The sequence below is a fragment of the Pan troglodytes genome, chromosome 9 (assembly GCF_028858775.2).
Source record: "Pan troglodytes isolate AG18354 chromosome 9, NHGRI_mPanTro3-v2.0_pri, whole genome shotgun sequence".
Taxonomy (NCBI): domain Eukaryota; kingdom Metazoa; phylum Chordata; class Mammalia; order Primates; family Hominidae; genus Pan; species Pan troglodytes.
Genome location: NC_072407.2, coordinates 123,074,825 through 123,093,414, shown reverse-complemented (window position 1 = coordinate 123,093,414; position 18,590 = coordinate 123,074,825). Strand labels below are relative to the sequence as shown.

At 46.7% G+C, this 18,590-nt stretch overlaps 1 protein-coding gene and 1 long non-coding RNA gene across 2 annotated transcripts in view; one reads left to right on the top strand and one right to left on the bottom strand.

Moving 5' to 3' along the window:
* The window catches only part of TECTA (tectorin alpha), an 88,076-nt gene that overhangs the window by 49,793 nt on the left and 19,693 nt on the right, over positions 1-18,590 (bottom strand). Inside the window, exons 7-10 of the mRNA NM_001419917.1 lie at positions 15,030-15,600; positions 12,540-13,132; positions 10,678-11,251; positions 2,848-3,449 (exon numbers count right to left, since the gene is read on the bottom strand). Coding sequence (NP_001406846.1) covers positions 2,848-3,449; positions 10,678-11,251; positions 12,540-13,132; positions 15,030-15,600 — 2,340 coding nt within the window. The remainder of the gene's footprint in view (positions 1-2,847; positions 3,450-10,677; positions 11,252-12,539; positions 13,133-15,029; positions 15,601-18,590) is intronic.
* Positions 49-1,786, top strand: LOC107967237 (uncharacterized). Its single transcript, XR_001707589.4, has 2 exons — positions 49-166; positions 1,496-1,786. It is a non-coding gene; the product is annotated as an uncharacterized LOC107967237 (long non-coding RNA).

The window sequence follows — 18,590 nt, the reverse complement described above, 5'->3', positions numbered from 1 at the left end:
ATGTAATCAAGTTAATATGAGGTCACACTGGATTAGGTGGGGCTAACTCCAATGAACGGTGTACTTAAAAGGAGAAGGAGATTTGGACACAGAGACAACAGGAGACACAGAGGGAAAGAGGCCATGTAAAGGCGGAGGCAGAGACTGGAGTTTATGCTGCCACAAGGTGAGGAATATTGAGGATTGCCCACAGCTGCCAGAAGCTAGGAGAGAGGCAGGGGGTGGTGCTTCCCGAGGACCTCACGGGGAGTGTGAACCTGCCGCCACCTTGACTTTGGACTTACAGCCTCCAGAACTGTGAGAGAACGAGTTTCTGTTGTTTTAGGCCACCCAGTCTGTGGTATTTCATTATGGCAGCCCTTAATAAACTAATTCACGCCTCCCCTCTCCACCTCTCTGTGAGGAAGAAGTCAGCTGTGTGGTTCTCCAGGCTTGGGACTTTAGCAATAAGTGCAACTCGTGAGATTGGGGCAGAGCACATGCCTGGAAGGAGAGCTAACCCACTGGGGGCTTAACCCTAAAGTAGAGGGAAAGGGAAGGAAATGCCTAGAGACAGTGGGGAGTCGGTTATTGTGAAGGAGCCGGAAGGGTAGCATGAAAGAAGAGTAGGTGCTCACCAGGACCCCACAGTCTATACATGAAAAGAACTGGGAGGATGTCTGAAACCAACATGCGTAGCCTCAGATGTCACGGTACCTAAATGCAGAGAGTGTGTAACACAAGGCAGAAAACACAATTCATCATAAACTAGATGAGACAGGACCCATGAAGAGATTACATTTTAAAAGAAAAGAAAAACGTGAAAGGCAGAAAGGCCAAAGAGCACCGAATATCAAGGAGATAAGTAACTGCATGAAAACACCTAAATCTAAGGGTGGAAATATATCACATAAGGCAACAGAGAGTAAAGGACACATATGATGCAAGCAAAGTGGGCAAAACGATCGATATATTTGTTTTAACATTAAGATGAAAATGGATAGAGGGAAGTTGTTGTAATGGGTAGCTTTGACTATCCAAATATCTAGAAATCTTATGTGGCTAAAAGCCAAGCCTCTGACACACTCCTAACTTGTCTCAGTGGCAATATAACCTCTCAGATTGTTGAAGCAGTACTGTGACAACCCTGGAAGAAAGCGGTTATTTGTGTCATTTCATTCATTCTTTTTTTTTTTTTTGAGACAGAGTCTTGCTCTGTCGTCCAGGCTGGAGTGCAATGGCGCAATCTTGCCTCACTGCAATCTCTGCCTCCCAGGTTCAAGCAATTCTCTGTCTCAGCCTCCCTAGTAGCTGGGATTACAGGTGTCTGCCACCACAGCTGGCTAATTTTTATATTTTTAATAGAGACGGGCTTTCACCATCTTGGCCAGGCTGGTCTTGAACTCTTGACCTTGTGATCCACCTGCATTGGCCTCCCAAAATGCTGGGATTACAGACATGAGCCACTGTGCTCAGCCTCATTCATTCATTTGACCAGTGTTTCCACTGTCACTAGGTGCAGGGGGCTGCCTATTCATTCAACATAAAGATGAATTAGGTATGTATGGTTCCTGCCCTTAAGAAGCCCATGATTAGAAGTGAGAGCGCTTTAGACATGAAGATCACGAAAAATACAGCCTGATGAATGTAATAATGGCTACTGGAATAAACTGTTAGGAGGAGCAGAGAGGAAAACAACTGGGATTTAGGTTTGTGGTGTGCAAGCAAGGGAAGAGGACGACACAGTGAAATTGCTCCCTTGGATGATAAAAAGGCAGATTTCCAATAAACATGAAAGATAATTCAAGAGGCTTGGGAATCTCTCTTTGTCAGAGAAGGAAGTTGAGGAAATCCCGAGGCAGGAAAAGAAGTCAGTATAGTTGCCCAGGGAACTCTTTAGTTAGGTTTAGATAGTTTTTAGTTCAGTATAGCTCAGAATTTTTAAGAGAATGTATACAAGATGAAAAGGAGTCCCTTTAGAGATAGAAAAATTATGACACAGACCTGTGATAATAATGTCAAGAAGGCAAGCACCCTAAATCAGCTCCCTAAAATGCTAAAGCAGAGGCTGCTGGCTTGATTGTTAGCATTTCAAGTCATGTACAGAGCAGGACCCTGGAGAAAGAATAGCTGGGCCTGTGGCTGGAGCTGATGTCTGCAGGCCAGACGAGGAGTGCACAGAGCTCCTCAGCCTCAGCCCTGCTGCTCCTGTCTTCGTGGTCAAGGAAGTGCTCTTTGGGTAAAAAGGGTGGGAAGCTTAGAAAGAGGGAGTTGAAGCCCAAGTGAGTAAAGGGATTGTAGGAGAGCCCCGAGTCCTCCAAATGCGTGTGAGACTCATGAAGTCACAGATTCCTTGGGAGCCAAAAGGGACCAGGAGAGACGGAGGGAGGCCAGAACAGGTGAATATCACCCTGATCTCAAAAAAGGGAAGTGGGTGGACAAGGACAATAGCATCAGTTAGGTAGGCCTAGTCTGTGCAAGGTAGGCGTTTCTTTTACAGATGGAGTGGCCAAGCTAGGAGGTTAAGTGACTGCCTGAGGTCACACAGCAGCCACCAAGCAGGGATGCTAACCTCGGTCTGTGCTCTCTCCAACATGCTCTGCTGCCATATGAAAGGCACTGCTTCCAGAGCTGGCTCTGCCTCCTAACTTGGTGTATGTGACTTGGGCAAATCATTTTTTTCTCTGAGCCTCTGTTTCCTTCTCTGTAAGATGAAGTGACAGAAAATCTCTAGGGCCTCTCTCTGCTTTAATATACTATGATTTTCTTTGGATTCCGGACCTGCCTGATTCAGCTGCAGCCTGGCTTGCTGACCCCATCCTGACGTCTCCACGATTCCCCTTTTGAGGGGGCCTCGTGACTACTCACCAGCACAGTGTGCTTGTAAGCTCGGTGGATCACAATGCTGTAGCCAAACACAGTCACGTCCACCTGCTTAACCCACAAGGCCAGTGACGGGTCCCGGTCCTCATTCTTGGCTGTGACAACAAACTTGGGGAAAGAGTCTGAGCTCGGCCTGCTTCCTGTGGTGCACAGGATGAGTGGGCAGCTGGTCTGGAAGTCAAAGGGGAAGCCATCAAAGGTGAGGTAGTGGCCGTAGCCTGAGACGATGCAGGAGGCGTCGGTGCGGGCTTGGCAGTAGTACAGGCCACCTTCCTCCATGCAGTACTCATCATCCTTGCAGGGAATGGTCTCGCAGTGGACCCTGTTGTCTGTGCCATTGCAATAGCAGAAGATCTGGCAGTCCAGGTCCACCCAGAAGGTCTCATTGGTGGCAAGTTGGTGCCCCTCAAAGTTGCAGCCACACTCACTCCGCGTGACACACTGGCTGCCCAGTAGAGCATAGCCCTCATCACACTGACATCCCTCAGAGCAGCTATCCACGCAGATGGGGCCCAGGGCAAGGGTCTCACAGGTCTCTGTACATGTGATGCACTCCTCAAAGTGGCTGTTCTCTGGGCACTCGAGTGCTGCAGGTGGTCAAGGAGAAGACGGGTTTGAGAAAAGGACAAAAGTCAGAGACAGAAGTGTGCGTGCATGCATGTGTGTATGAGTGCATGTGTGTTTGTGAGTGCATGTGCGTGTGTGCATGCATGCATTTGTGTGTGCATGCATGCATTTGTGTATGCATGCATTTGTGCCTGCATGTGTGTGTGCACGTGCGTGTGTGCAAGTGCATGTGTGTGCATGCATGTGTGTGAGTGCATGTGTGTATGTATGCCTGTGTGTGCACACATCTGTGCATGCATGTGAGTGTGCATGTGCACGTGTGTGTGCATGTGAGTATGCATGTGTGTGACTGCATGTGTGTGCCTCTGTATATGTGTGTGGTCTTATTTGCACAGTACAGTGAGCTGTACTCATCCTCATTTGGGAGATCCAAGTCCCAGTGGCACCCCTTCATTCACACACTCTGCTAGGGCACCTAGCTTTCCACATAGAAGATTTTGAGTCTAAGACCCAGAATTGAGCACCTGCTACATGCCAGGCACTGTCCTAGGCACTTTTGGGTACCTTATCTCAACAACCCGGAAAGTAAGGTAAATCTTATCATTCTTATCTTACAGGTGAGGAAACTGAAGTTCAATGATTTAAATAAATCTAACTAGTAAGTGCCAGAGTGAGATTTAATCTGGGTCCACTGACTCAAAGACTCTGGAGAGGGAGCATTGTATGTTTTGGGACCACAGAGACCTGTGGATGCTGCTAACTTAACTCTGGGATGTTATTTCACGTCTTCAGAGCTTCTGTTTCCTCTTTCATTAAGTATGAACCGCATTTAGCTAGCACGGTTGTTTTGAGGGTTAATAATCTAATCTATCAAGAGGGTCTCCATCAATGGTATGCCTTTCTCCTCTTGCACCTCCTTCTATTACACAGACAGGCTATATGTAGGTATTTTTACTCTGCAAATTGGCTTGTAGTCTCTCCCTTTGTCTTTCATTTCTCTATTCCTGGTGCCCTCTGGCCTTGTCCACCTCCTCATCATTCTCTGCAAAGGAGGTCATCACCCCGCAGCCCCTTTGCTCATGCGCTTTCCCCTTCCTGGACAGCCCCCCACCCACAAAGCCAAGTCCCACCCATCCTTCAAGTCTCACTTCAAATTGCCCATCTTCCCAGAAGCCTTCCTTGAAAGATCAAGTCTCTTGGTCAAAAAGCACAGCACACACTTGTAAATCCCAGCACTTTGGGAGGCTGAGGTGGGTGGATCACCTGAGGTCAGGAGTTCAAGACAGCCTGGCCAACATGGTGAAACCCCATCTCTACTAAAAATACAAAAAAAATTAGCCAGGCGTGGTGGTGCACACCTGTAATCTAAGCTACTCGGGAGGCTGAGGCTCTAGAATCGCTCGAACCTGGGAGGTGGCAGTTGCAGTGAGCAGAGATTGCGCCACTGTACTCCAGCCTGGGTGACAGAGCGAGACTCCGTCTGGAGGAAAAAAAAAAAAAAGCACATAAAATGATAACAGCACGGGATACTCACCGTGTAGTGGTGGGCATACTTCCTATTTCTCACTATTACTTTAATGGGTCACAATTTGCCAGAGGCAGGGACAGAACTCAGGAGCACAGAAGAAGCCTCCTACAAGTCTGTGCGATCTAAAGATCAGCGAAGTCCCCACCATCTTCTGGGAAAATAAGATCTCGCCTTTAAAACTTTCTTTGGCTCGTATACATACCATCACTCCTTAATACTGTTTTACAATCCAAGGACACGGAGGGCATTACAGAGAAATAAATTGCATGGCAATATTAGTTCTGCCCACAAGTACCGATACAACAGTTCTGCACTGTGGACTGAAAGCCAATCATTTTTTCCTCTGGGCTAAAGGACTATCTCCACTCCCATTGACTACAATACCACACGGCTTTGGAGTTGAAGGCTAGTTCAGCACTGATTATATATGTCTGTGTAAAGAGATTTTCACATTTGTCTTTAAATTATGAATGTTCTAACACCGACTGCAGATTTATGGTGATAGCAAATAACATGACTTATTTAAATGGCTCTCACTTTATGACTTATTGTGTTGTCTGAATTTGTCTGAAAGTCTGGAACACACAGACGTGGAGTAATAAAACTTCCCCTAGGCCCCGGAATGCCTCTGTGAAATTATTTAATTGGGCAGCCTGGCTCTGCCAACAGGAGGGCCAGTTAAAAATATCTGAACACAGAGGCAGCAGTTGTCTCTCTCTAGGTTCAAAGAAGATTGTGTTCCTGATTCACAGCTGTCGTCCAGTTCAAGCCCCACCATGCAAGACTCCGACCAGATTAATCCCTTAGTGCTCGGCGGCCTGATGAATCAAGTGCGTGCTATCCAGTGCTTCTCGCCAGATCCATGTGCACAAGATCTAGATGAGACATCCTGGGGGACATCTCAAGTAGGAGCCCCGGCCCTCAGCCCAAGAAAGCCACGTTCCATGTGACTGCTTCTGCTCACATCTTCCCTAAAAAAGACACTGATAAGAGCTTCCTCCAGGTCTGCTGGCCCAGATGAGGGATAGTGAGAAGCTTTTCCCAGTAGCTGTCACATGCAGGGAAACAGGGAATATCACCATCACGCCCTGCTAACTTGGCACACACGACGCTATCAAACTGTGCTCTGTGCAGCACAAAAATAACTCAAACATCCCCTGCCAGGTAGGAGTTAGCAGTCTAAAAGGACGGCACTGAAATGGCCTGGCAACAGAACAGATTTGGTATAGGGGAGACTCGGCAATCCTGTAGCATGAATGAAATACAACTGGGAGGCTCCATGTGGGAGCAGAAACAGAGATCGTGTTGGATAAGCTGGAGATAGGACAAAAGAGGATATAGGGAGGTGGATGAAAAAAAAAAGACTTTGGGAAAGTATGATAAGGTCCCACCGGATGTGGTGGCCAACAGAAGCCGTGGAGGCTCCCCTGCTGTAGGTAGCTTTGGAGTCACCGCATCTGCTATTAGTCCCTCCCCGGGGGCTCACCAGGGACACAACTGCCCTTCTGAGATGACAACCACTAAGCTCTCCACATGCTCCTTGGATTTCCCAAGGTCAGGAATCATAGAGTTAAAAAGATATGTGTGCGTGTGTGTGTGTGTGTGTGTGGTGTTGGTTTTCAGCTCTGTCTGTTGAAAGGACCTAGAGGCAAAGCAAAGATGCCCCAACAGCAACAGGGACACCTCCCTTACATCTTGGTTTCTAATAACATTCCCCACTCATCAGGGCTTCTTGGAGTCAAGCTGATTCCAGCATGGGGCAGGGAAGATTAAAAGATGAGCGTGAAGCACCCTGTTATGCCAAAAGGAAGAAAGTGCTAAAAAAAAATGACAGAGGCATGCTGAAGGGACACAGGAGCCAGCTTGAAGGAGATGCTACAGGCCAATCCAGAGCAATTTTAACACCAAAAATAATTAATACATGGAAGATGAAATATAGATGAAATATAGACCACTGGAAAAAACAGGCATCCATGTCCAGATTGATAAGATGACTGATAGACAGACAGATAGACTGACAGACAGGATATTTGCACACTCTTAAAGTATTTCCCCATGGGTTGCTTATTAGTTGCAAGGGAAAGCTCACAGTGACTCTGCAGCAGAGACATTTGACAACACCTTGACCAGGGAATCAACATGCACATCACCAATGAAGGGAGGCTGGACAAGACCATGCTTCTGTGTGTGCTGTGATTCCACGAGAAAAACCACATGGCACCTGCCCGGGAGGCTGAGTGGAGATGCACAGCTGAAGCTCCTCAGGATGGAACATCAACCCCAATGGAGGGTCATTCTGTTTATGGAGGATCATTCTGTTTCAAAAGGCAGGGAGGCTGTGTTCTTCAAAAATGCCCATATCAGAAAAGACAAAGAAAACTAAGTCATTGTTCCAGATTAAAGGAGACTAAAGAGATACGACAATGAAATGCAACGTGTGATTCTAAATTAGGTCTGTACTGAGTTCCCCACCCTGGCACCCCAAAAGAACCGTAAAGAACACTGCTCAGTCAACTGACAAAATTGGAATATGGATGTTAAATTACTGTATCAATGTTAAATTTCCTAAGGTTGAAAACTGTACTGTGGTTATGTATATAAATGCCCCTACTCTAAGGAAATACATACTGAAGTTTTACGGGTAATGAGGCATGAAGTCTGCAACTCACTCTCACATGAAGGGCAGGGAGGGAGGAAGGAAGAGACAGGGAAAGGGAGGGAATGATAAAACAAATGAACAAATGTTATTAATAGGTTAATCTGGGCAATGAGTATACAGGTGTTCTCTTATGTAGCTTTGAAATTATTTCAAAATAAGAAGCTAAGAAAATAAACAAACTTAGGAGGAAATACAATGGGCCAGGTTTCTCACTCTCAGATAAAAGAAACTAAAAAATGGAAAACTGGCCGGGCGTGGTGGCTCACGCCTGTAATCCCAGCACCTTAGGACACCAAAGTGGGTGGATCACGAGGTCAGGAGTTCAAGACCAGCCTGGCCAAGATGGTGAAACCCCCGTCTCTACTAAAAATACACACACACACAAAAATTAGCCAGGTGCAGTGGCAGGCGCCTGTAATCTCAGTTACTCGGGAGGCCGAGGTAGAAGAATTGCTTGAACCTGGTGGGGGTGGAGGTTGCAGTGAGCTGAGGTCATGCCACTGCACTCCAGCCTGGGTGAGAGAGTGAGACTCCGTCTCAAAAAACATTAAAAAAGGAAGACTAGAAAACTCTGTGGTATTGGACTGAAACTGTAGGTTCAGTATGAACTCATGGTGAGATAGAGACAGAAACAGATACAAAGAGAGAGCAACACACCTAGCTACATAAAAATGTGTATGGAGGGTGTGTATAGGCACATACATGCACTTCCTCACTCTCTCCACTAAGGAATGCTAGAATCAATGACACTCTAGGAAGAACGGGCACACCTGACACCCAGATCCTGTCTCCTCAACACTACGCTCCGCTGGAAGGAACCAGAGATCCTTGGAGAAATGGCTAATCCAAGGCTAGAGCAGAGAAAGTACAAGATGAGCCCGGAGTGCATTGTGCCTCGTGGAAAGCAACGAATGATGAAGCAAATGTCAACAGAAACTACTGCTGGAGGGGACTCCCACTGGCCGTATATGGAACAATTTGAGCATAAAACAAATTATGATAACAGATACAATCGGTTAAGTAGGAATCCATGAGTCATCTAAACAAATAAAGATAAACAAATGGGTGAAAAGGACATCTCTTTACAGTAGAATGCAAACTAATAAATGAAGGAGCCATTGAATTAGAAAAAAATTGCCATTTCACAAACAGTAATAAATGATTCAGACAAAAATCATCACTGGATGCTAAATCTGGTGTACGCAAGTTCAAGGAATAGAATAGCTACCTACATTTTAAGTATTTCCCTGAAAAATATGTGTTAATTATACAATAAAAAAACAGTAACTTTCAATGGAGAAATCTGACAGACACTACCTTAAGCAAGCGATCGAATCTATCATGCTCAGTGTAACGGGACAAACCAACATCAGAGGCCTCCAGATATGACATATTGAGAAGACACATCATTGCTTTTGTGGTATTCCTGCCAAAAATGCATAATTTCAATGTAACCAGGAAGAAATATAAGCCAACTCAAACTGAGAAACAGTCTGCAAAATAACTGGCCTGTACTCTTCAAGAACGCTAAGACAATGAAAGTCAAAGACTGAGGACCTACTCCAGATTAAAGGCGCGTATAGAGACATCATAATAAGATGCAACATGTGATCCTGGATTGGATTCCAGGGTTTGTTTTTTGTTTTGGCTGTAAAAGACATTATTGGAACCACTAACAAAATATGAACATGGTCTTCAGATTACATAATAGTATTGTATCAATGGCAATATCCTGATTTTAATGATTATGTTATGGTCATATAAATGTTCTTATTCTTAGGAAACACACTGAAATATTTAGGTACAAACAGGCATAATGACAGCAACTTACTCTCAAGTGGTTTAGAAAAAGAGTGAGTATACTTTCAGAGACAAAATTAGAAAGAAAATGTGTTAAAATGTTAACGATTAGGGAATCTGAGAGAATGGTAGACTGTCTTATTCCTGCAACTTTTCTGTAAGTCTAAAATTATTTCAAATTAAAAAATACTTTTGCCAATTAAAAACGGAGGACAGATAAATAGCCGTCAGGGATGAATCCTTTTTTTTTTTTTTTTTTGAGATGGAGTCTTGCTCTGTCGCCCAGGCTGGAGAGCAGTGGCGCAATCTGGGCTCACTGCAAGCTCCGCAGCCCAGGTACAAGCGATTCTCCTGTCTCAGCCTTCCAAATAGTTGGGACCACAGACGCCCGCCACCACGCCCGGCTAATTTTTTGTATTTTTAGTAGAGACAGGGTTTCCCCATGTTAGCCAGGATGGTCTCGATCTCCTGACCTCGTGATCCACCTGCCTCGGCCTCCCAAAGTGCTGGGATTCCAGGCGTGAGCCACCATGCCCGGCCGGGGATGGAATCTTAATGGTGGCCTTGGCTATGGTGTGGGGCCCACCTTTGTGGTGGGAGAGGGTTGTGTGCTGAAGGCCAGATGAGGCAGTTCTTGCTCCACGAGTGGGTCCTGCCTTCTGCCATGTTACTTCTCCCTGTGGCTTCCCCGATAATCAAGGGTGTTATGTATCAGGTCTTCCCAGCAAGTTTTCTAATTACTACTAGTACTTGCCACTGCATTGCTGAGAGGGGTCAGATACTCTCGGGACAAAATTAAAAGCCAGCAACACAGGACTCTCTTAATACCCATTGTCAGGTTTGCCCTGGGGAGCATGCTAATCTCCATGCCCCAAAGGTGCCCTAGCTGATCACTTCCTGTCAAAATGAATGGGGCTCTTCTTTGCCAAGGGAGAAGGCACCTACAGAGCCATCACAAAGATTTCTAGTCCTTTGACATGGTGCCTCTACCCTCTGCTAGATAAAACCACATGCAAATAGGATGGTTAATTGTTCTACAGTGAGGAGGTACTGTGCAGTTAGGAACAAAAGTAAAGATGAGAGGCTCTCCGGTTTGGGGTGATGAGTCTTTGGGAGGACACATCAGACTAGGGTAGGTATACACAGTAATTAACATCACCCTTGAGCTCAGTCCCACCTGGAAGGGAAGTCCTGAGTAAGGCCCAGTATGGCACCTATTTCCCACCTAGAAAGCCTCTCCCAGAATCCAACCCCAACTTACGGCAGAAGTCATAGGTCCGCCAGGGCCCCACCTCCACGTCCGCATTCTTGCAGGCGCTTGCATACCGGGCCACAGAGTCACAGAGCTCTGACTCATTGCCCACACTCTGGCACAGGCGGAAAAGGCAGGTGCGGTAGTAGGCAGTGACGTTCACCACCCCATGGCACTCCAGGAAGGAGCTGTTGGAGGGGTCGTTGATGATGCCGCACCTGGAGCGGCTTCGATAAAACTTGAGCAGCTCCGAGTCATTGTTGCAGGCCTTCAGCAGGTCCCCACACTCTCCATTGCAGATCTCCTCGAAAGTTGTCCAGCTTTCCAGGAACACTGCCAGGTTGTCCGTGCACTTGCCATTGGGGAGACAGAACTCGTCACTGGCGTTGGCATTGTAGAAGCCGCACAAGCCCCCTGTGCAATTGAAGTATGTGGTGGACAGCCGGATGTACAATAGACCTATGTCTGAGTACTGGACAGTCACCACGCCCTTGGACTCCACTGTCGTACTGTTTTTGTTTCGATAAATTTCCAGCTTCCCCGAAGGATGGAAAAAAGGCAATTCCACTTCCTGACCATTCAACTGAAAAATCAAGTCATTCTTATCAATTCCAGAGACACACAGAGCACTTTCCATTTCCTAGGCTGTGGGATAAAGACACGGTCTGCCCTACTGCTAGCCTTTTGAGAGAGGTCAAGAAGCTGATGGAACCCACACAGATACCAACCGATTTGTCATGGGCTTATTTATTTCTTTTTGGATTCCCCTGATTAGACCCATTTGCTGTTTATTTGTGTGTTCTGGACCCAAAGCTAGCCCAAAACAAACTAAACTGAAGTGTGAGCAAAAATCGTCTTAGATACGTGGCTCCCTCCTGCTGCCTGGCATCTCTGTTTTGGTACCTTTCAAAACAGCTCCCCTCCTTCCCTGCCTTTCTGGCTGCTTTTCTCTTCCAGTCTTACTTTTTCTGTGTCCCAGCTCCTCGAGGGCACATAGCATATCTCTAATGATCTAGCTGTCCATTCTTCTATCTACTTTCTACTAGTCTATTAATAAATAAATCTCTGCCAATGTGGCAATGAGAATAAAAACACATCCCTTCCAGTTTGTGGATGTGTATTTTATTATGTCCTTGGGCAGTACTGTGTTGGCTTTTGTTTTCCAAACTAGACTTCAGGTGACATAAAATGCACGTTGCATCCCAGTTCTGCAACAATTAGCTGTGGGACCTTCACTTACCCTTTTAGTAAGTGTCTTCATGTGAAATGAGGAGTTGCACTAGATAATTCTCAAGATTCCTTCTAGAGCTAAGGATCTATGAGTCTGGGTGCCTAATGATGGGTTTTTCAGAGCAAGTCAGAGGGGTGGGAGTCACCCCTTACATCACCCCACATAGACTGGCATGTATAGGTAGGGGAGTTAGTAGGGTGCAAGGGTTAAGAGTGCAGATTCTGGAGCCAGCCAGGCAGGTGTGAATCTCCCTTCACAGTTAGGTGTCCCTGTGGAAGTTACTTAGCCTCTCTGCTCCTCAGCTTTCTCATCTGTAAAATGAGGATTATAAGACGAAGTGTGATACTGCTTATAAGGGGCTTAGAATAGTGCTTGGCACATGGTAAGTGTTCTGTAAGTATTTGCTATTCCGGAGAGCTAGTCCTGCTCTATCTAATTGGAGAAATCCCAGCTGCATGCCATTTCTCCACCTGATAAGTCTTATTTGGTGCAGATCATTAGAAAACGCTCCCGTTTGGAGCCATCTTCTTTCTAAAATCCACTCATAGGCAGAGGCAGAAAGGCAAACCTGAAGAGGATGGCGAGCTCCTCCTCCTGGCTGGACGTACCAGGAACCCTCCAAAGGAGCAAGGAGCCTTACCTTGACTTCCGAAGCCCCGATGCCTCCTATCTTGACCTCCTGGTCGGCCACCAGGATCCGAAGTCCCCGCAGCCAAGCAGGTCCTGCATCGGGCTTCTTCTTGTTGATGTCGATTTCCAAGTACTCTGGGCGCTCAGGGCAGGTCTTCAGGAGGGTGTAGGAGAACTCGGAGGGGAAGGCGTAGGAGGCGCCGTCAAAGGTGTGCAGCACCTGGTTCTGGCTGAGCAGGCACACGGTCTCCCGCGTGGGGAAGCAGCCCTGGTAGCCGTCCTCCACGGCGCACACCTCCCCGCTGCCGCAGGTCTTGTTGAAGCAGTAGACGTCCCCGCCCTCCTCGCACAGGCATTGCACAGTGCAGTTGGCCGTGGCCCAGAAGAACTCCCCCATGGTGTAGTAGTGGCCGTCGAAGTCGCAGCCGCACTTGTGCAGAGGGACGCACTGGCTGGTGCTGAGGACGAAGCCCTGGTTGCACTCGCAGCCCTCCGTGCACGGCGTGGCGCAGTTCCGCGAGGCCGTCAGGTCGGAGCACGTGTCGGGGCAGCTGCTTGTGCACACGGAGTAGTGGCTGAAGCTCGGGCACTGCACTGTGGACACTGACGCGGGGAAAGGAAGAGAGCCGATAACAAGGTGAATGGACCCGGAGTGCTAACCCGCCAGAATCTTAACGCTCCTCCTGGATCGTTTAGTTCCTAGAGTGAGGGTCAAGCGGCCACTCGGGGAAGAGAGAATTGAGGTTGTATCTGTAAAACCCAGCTCAATGACCCTCCTAATAACTACTGAGCAGCGTGATTGGACTGTGAACTTCTATTGGAATTTGATCATCTTGACTAAAATTAAACTTTCAGGATGCCATCCTTTCTAGACTACTGATTACCCAATATAGGTTTATTATTTGATGATCCACACTACCGAGATCCCTTAAGACCTTCCACTGATGGACATATAAATTGATCTGGTTTTAAAGAGCATGGTCCATTCTTGGAAGGAAATAAATCCAATTTTCAGGAGAAATGAAAAATGGAACCATTAGAGGAGTAATTTGAAAACGTGAAATTTGTAACAGGGAGGCACTTAAAATACCTAAGTGTGACCAAGGAAGGCTGTGGGGATGAATTCCCTGGGATATTAAAAATAAGAAAGCGCCCTGGCTACCTCCAAAGAATTCAAAGAATTTGTGTGGCTGTTTCTCCAGGAGACAAGGTAAGATGTCTTCTAAAGGCCCTTCTTGCCTTAGAAATCTTCGGTTCTTGCTTTAATAACATCTGGGTCTACATAAACGTTTGAGTCTGGTTGAATCCAACAAGCAGGGGCTCAGGGGCCTAGCAAACTAGCTCTCTGAATTAAATACAGTCCGTTGAGCCAGAATAAGAGAGAGAAAAGAAAGCGAAATGTAGAGGATGGGAAAGTAGTGCCACTAGAAAATATATATCTGTAGCCATTGTAACATTTTAGTCAGGTAATTTGGATGCTCTTGGCTTATATAAGGATCAAAGAGAAGCCATATTCAATCTCAACTTGAATCCAAATATGGATGCTCTGATCATAAGAGAGGCTGGTCAGTCACACAGCAAGAATACAGTTGCTTGTATTGTAGTTTGACCAAAACTCTTAAGAATTGAACCTGATACATTATGGTTTATGTGACTCCAACTTATACTGATAGGAAGAATTCTCCCTCTAGCCTTGGAACTTAAAGAAACTTTTAAATCTTCTCACCTCCCTAGCACTCTCAAATGCATGGATTACAATTTTCTATTTACTCATATGGAGAAAACCAAGGACTAGGAAGGAAATGAAATCTATTTGTTTTTAAACTGTGTATAACTAGAAAAAGAAATAAATTTTAAGTGGGATACAGGGAAAAAATACTAAGACAATTAAATGGTACAAAATGCTTAATCCAAAAGTGTAATTCAAAAGAGCCAGGATTTCCCTCAAAGTTGGGGCTTTTCCTAACCACTCCTAATATTTAAGAGAAAGGGCTTCTTTACTCATACGCTGTACTCCTCATCTGCAGCAGCAGCAGGGCACAAACCCTTAAGGGTCTGACAGTGGAGAAGAAAGTGCCAGGAACAATTGCTACAGCTTCCATGTGGGAGGTGAGCTATTTTCCCAAGGGCTAGTTTTGATGACCAGGCCCACAGCTGCATCAACTCAACAGCCACAAAAGTAGCCACCTCCACCTCTGGACACCCCACCTCCTCACTCAACTCTGGAGCTGCCGTCCCCTGCTATGGGACTTCCTGCCATGCCTTTCATGTTTCCAGACCATGTATGTTCATCAATGGGTTCTTGTTTCCTGGTTGTGGTATTAGGTGGGGGCAAAAGTAAAGATCCTTTCACAATTCGTTCTTTGTAATTTGTGCAATTTCAACCTCCCCCTCATTCTTGGGTCACAAGTCTTAACAAGGACATTTGGAGGAGCCCCCAAAGCCTATCCCTGCCCCCTGCACAAGAGAGACCTGTCATGGGGATGGGATGCCAGCTTACCACACCCAGTCTGGGTTCGCCAGTCTCCAATTGGAATGCCAAGGGCTTGGCACACAAGAGCATAGGCCTGGATGGCTTGGCAGAGGAGCGTGCCATTGTCCCTCACACTGCACAGGTCATACACGCAGCTGTGCACAAAAGCAGTGGGGTCCACGACAGTGCCACACTCCCACAGAGGGCCGTCTGTCTTGTTGAGGAAGCCGCAGTAGTCAGAGCCAAAGTAGAGGGCTTCAGTGGCAGCGTCGCACTGGGTGCAGTTGTCAACGCAGCCGGAGTCGCACTTCCAGTCCGTGTGGTACACACGCCAGCTCTCTCCCAGATCCAGGACAGACATGGCCGGCCTGCCATCCGGGCGGAGGAAGTCATCCAGTGGGTTTTTATTATAGTTTCCACAGAGTCCACAGGTGGAGTTTATATAGGAGCCTGGGACGGAAATGGAGGCGTAGTGCTGGCCATCAAAAGTCACTAAGAGCCCAAAATCTGTTTCCACGGCAGTAGATATGCCACTCTGGTAGATTTTCACTGTCCCCAAGTCTAAGGTGACAGGCAAAGAAGTCACTAGGTCATTAACCTGCCAACAACAGTAATAGTGAAAGGCAGGTGAGCAGGTGCCCAGGCACTGGGTTCCAGCAGAGATCAGGAAAGGAAGGCAAAGCAACTCAACACTCCAGAGAGAATGGCCACCTAAACGGTCCAGGTGCCAGTGGGCTTCCCTCTGATTAAGGCAAAGGCCAGGGGGAAAATGGAGAGAGCTGCTTGTGGGCCAGCCCACACACTGTGTATATGGGCTGTGATTGCTGTGGCATACCGAGTACCACTACGGACTCCTCTGGGGACTGTGTGGTTGTCAACATTTCCTGGCTGGCTCTTGGCTAGCTTCATATCTTTTCTTCAAAGACCAGTCACCTCCCTTTTCCTCTGCATTCCTCTAAATATCCATTCTTTAAGTCTCAGCTTAAGTCATGCATTTTCCAGGACCCCCTTCCTGCTTTTAGTCCTCCTCACCCCACTCTCAGCTCGAGTGTGTGCTGGGTCCACTGCTGGACACCATTTAGCTTTGAGGCTGTCCTGATGTAGTATTCTCCAAGTGTTGTACTCTGTAACTTCCTTGTATCAGAACTACGTCATGTAACCATTCAACAACAACACAATTAAACACCTGCTAGGTACCAAGCACTATGTCAGGAACTGAGATGTAAAGGGTTAAAAAACATAATTGCCCCTGCCCCTCAAGGAGCCCTCAGTCTGCTGAAGAAGAGGGACATGCATCGATACTTACAGCATACTCTTTAACTGTGAGTCAATAGAGGATAAAATGGAAGAGCAGTAAATGAACACTGAATCCAGCATAGGGGAATCACATAAGTTTTTTAGAAGCAGTTAAGTCTAACCTGGGTCTTTAAAGATAAACAGAAGTGGCCAAAGGAAGAGTGGGGGGAAGGGCAGAGAAATCCAGGACAAGAGAGCAGAGGCAGGAGGGTGAGGAACAGTTGGGTGGGGTTGGGGGGCAGACACTGAGGTGTTACTGGACTACAGAGGGAAGAGATGGCTGAAGATGAGGCTGGAGGTACAGGCAAGGTCCATTCATTCTACAAATACGCATTTATGCCTTTCTGTGTACCTGGCACGGTTCTAAGAGTTGGGGATTAGCAGCAAGTGAAATGAACAGAAATCTCTGCCTCGTGGAACTTACATTTTAGCTGGGGAGACCAACAACAAGCAAAATAAATGAGTAAAACTCATGTCAGATGAGTGTTAATGCAGAAAAATAAAGAGCAGGAAATACTTTTCTAAAAAGTGCTAAGGAAAAGTGTTTCTAATTTTAAATAGGATGGTCAGGGAAGACCTCCTTGGGAAGGAGACATCTGAGATAAGGAAGCAATCCATGTGGTTATCTGGGGTGAGAGCGGCTCTTGAGGAGGGAACAGCAGCCCTCAGTTGGGAGCATACCTGGGCACTCCCAGGATTACAAGGGGTGTAGGGGACGTGGCTGGAGAGAGACAGCAGGAGAGGGCAGCAATAGATGACGTCAGAGTGAGAAGAGCAGCCAGAACAAGCAGGGCCCGTCAGCCATTGTAAAGACTTTGGCTTTGACTCTGAGCAAGATGGAGAGCCCAGGGAGTGTTTAAAGCAAAAAGTCCGCACGATCTGACTTCTGCTTTAAAAGAATTGCTCTGGCTTTTGTGTTGAGAACAGGTCTTGGAGGGCCTTTTAAGCCATGTTAAAAACAAAACAAAAGTTGGATTTCTATTCTGCAGGGAGAGCCCTTGAAGGCTTTTAAGCAAGGGAATGACATCACCAGATTTGTGTTTTAGAAAGCTCCTTCTGGCTAGCGTGAAGAAATTATTGAAGGAAGTTGAGATTAGAAACAGAGAAGCCAGACAGGCAACTGCTGCAGCAGTCCAGGGAGGTGATGAGGATGAAAGCCTAAACTAGCTGCAGACATGAGAGGGAGGGATGAGCTTATAGAACACACACAGCTGGACGTGGTGGTTTTGCAATGGGGCATGAGAAATGAGGGAATAATCAAGAGTGAGCCCCAGGCATCTAGTACGGGTGAGTAAGTGGCTTGATAAGCCTCAAAGAGAGAGAATTAATTTTCTTTTTCACACTTACTATGCCTAGCACCTATGGACATCCATGCTCATGGGCTGGAATGGAATGACTTGTCTTAGAACAGTCCTCGGTGGGCTTGACTATAAGTGCACATAAACTTTCCAGGGTGTCCTGGACCCACACTGATTTCTGGCACATGAGACTGTCTGGCACTCTTACCTGTCATCATTGTTGCTACTTTCTGAGTTGTCTAGGAGATGAGATGATGGTCTGAGCATCCCTTCCAAAATTTACCGTGGCAGGCGCCACATGCAGCTCTCTGTCTCTATAGATTAGTAGTTGGTCCTCACCAGAATCACCCTTAATGGTCCATTCACTACAATGTAGGCTTTTGCTAGAATGTACTTCAAAACTCTTCCAGCCTCTACCAATTACCCAAAGCTGCTACCATTTTTTTTTTTTTTTGAAACAGGGTCTTGCTCTGTCTCCCAGGCTGGAGTGCAGTGGCACAAATGTGGCTCACTGCAGCCTCAACCTCTCTGGCTCCAGTGATCCTCCCACCTCAGCCTCCTGAGTAGCTGGGACTACAGGTGCATGCCACAACACCTGGCTATTTTGGCAATTTTTTTTTTTTTTTTTGGAGAGACAGGCTTTTGCCATGCTGCCCAGGGTGGTCTTGAACTCCTGAGCTCAAGCAATCTGCCCTCCTTGGCCTCCAAAAGTGCTGGGATTATAGGTGTGAGACACCGTGCCCAGACTGCTACCACATTTTTAGGTATTTATTACAGCAGCACCCCACTCCTGGTACCAATCTTCTGTTTTAGTCTGTTTGGGCTGCTAGAGCAAAATACCATAAACTGGGTAGCTTATAAACAACTGAAATTTATTTCTCACAGTTCTGGAGGCTGGGAAGTATAAGGTCAGGGGGCTAGCAGATTCATTGTCTGGCGAGAGCCCACTTTCTGGTTCATAAATGGCACCTTCCAGCTGTGTTCACATATGGTG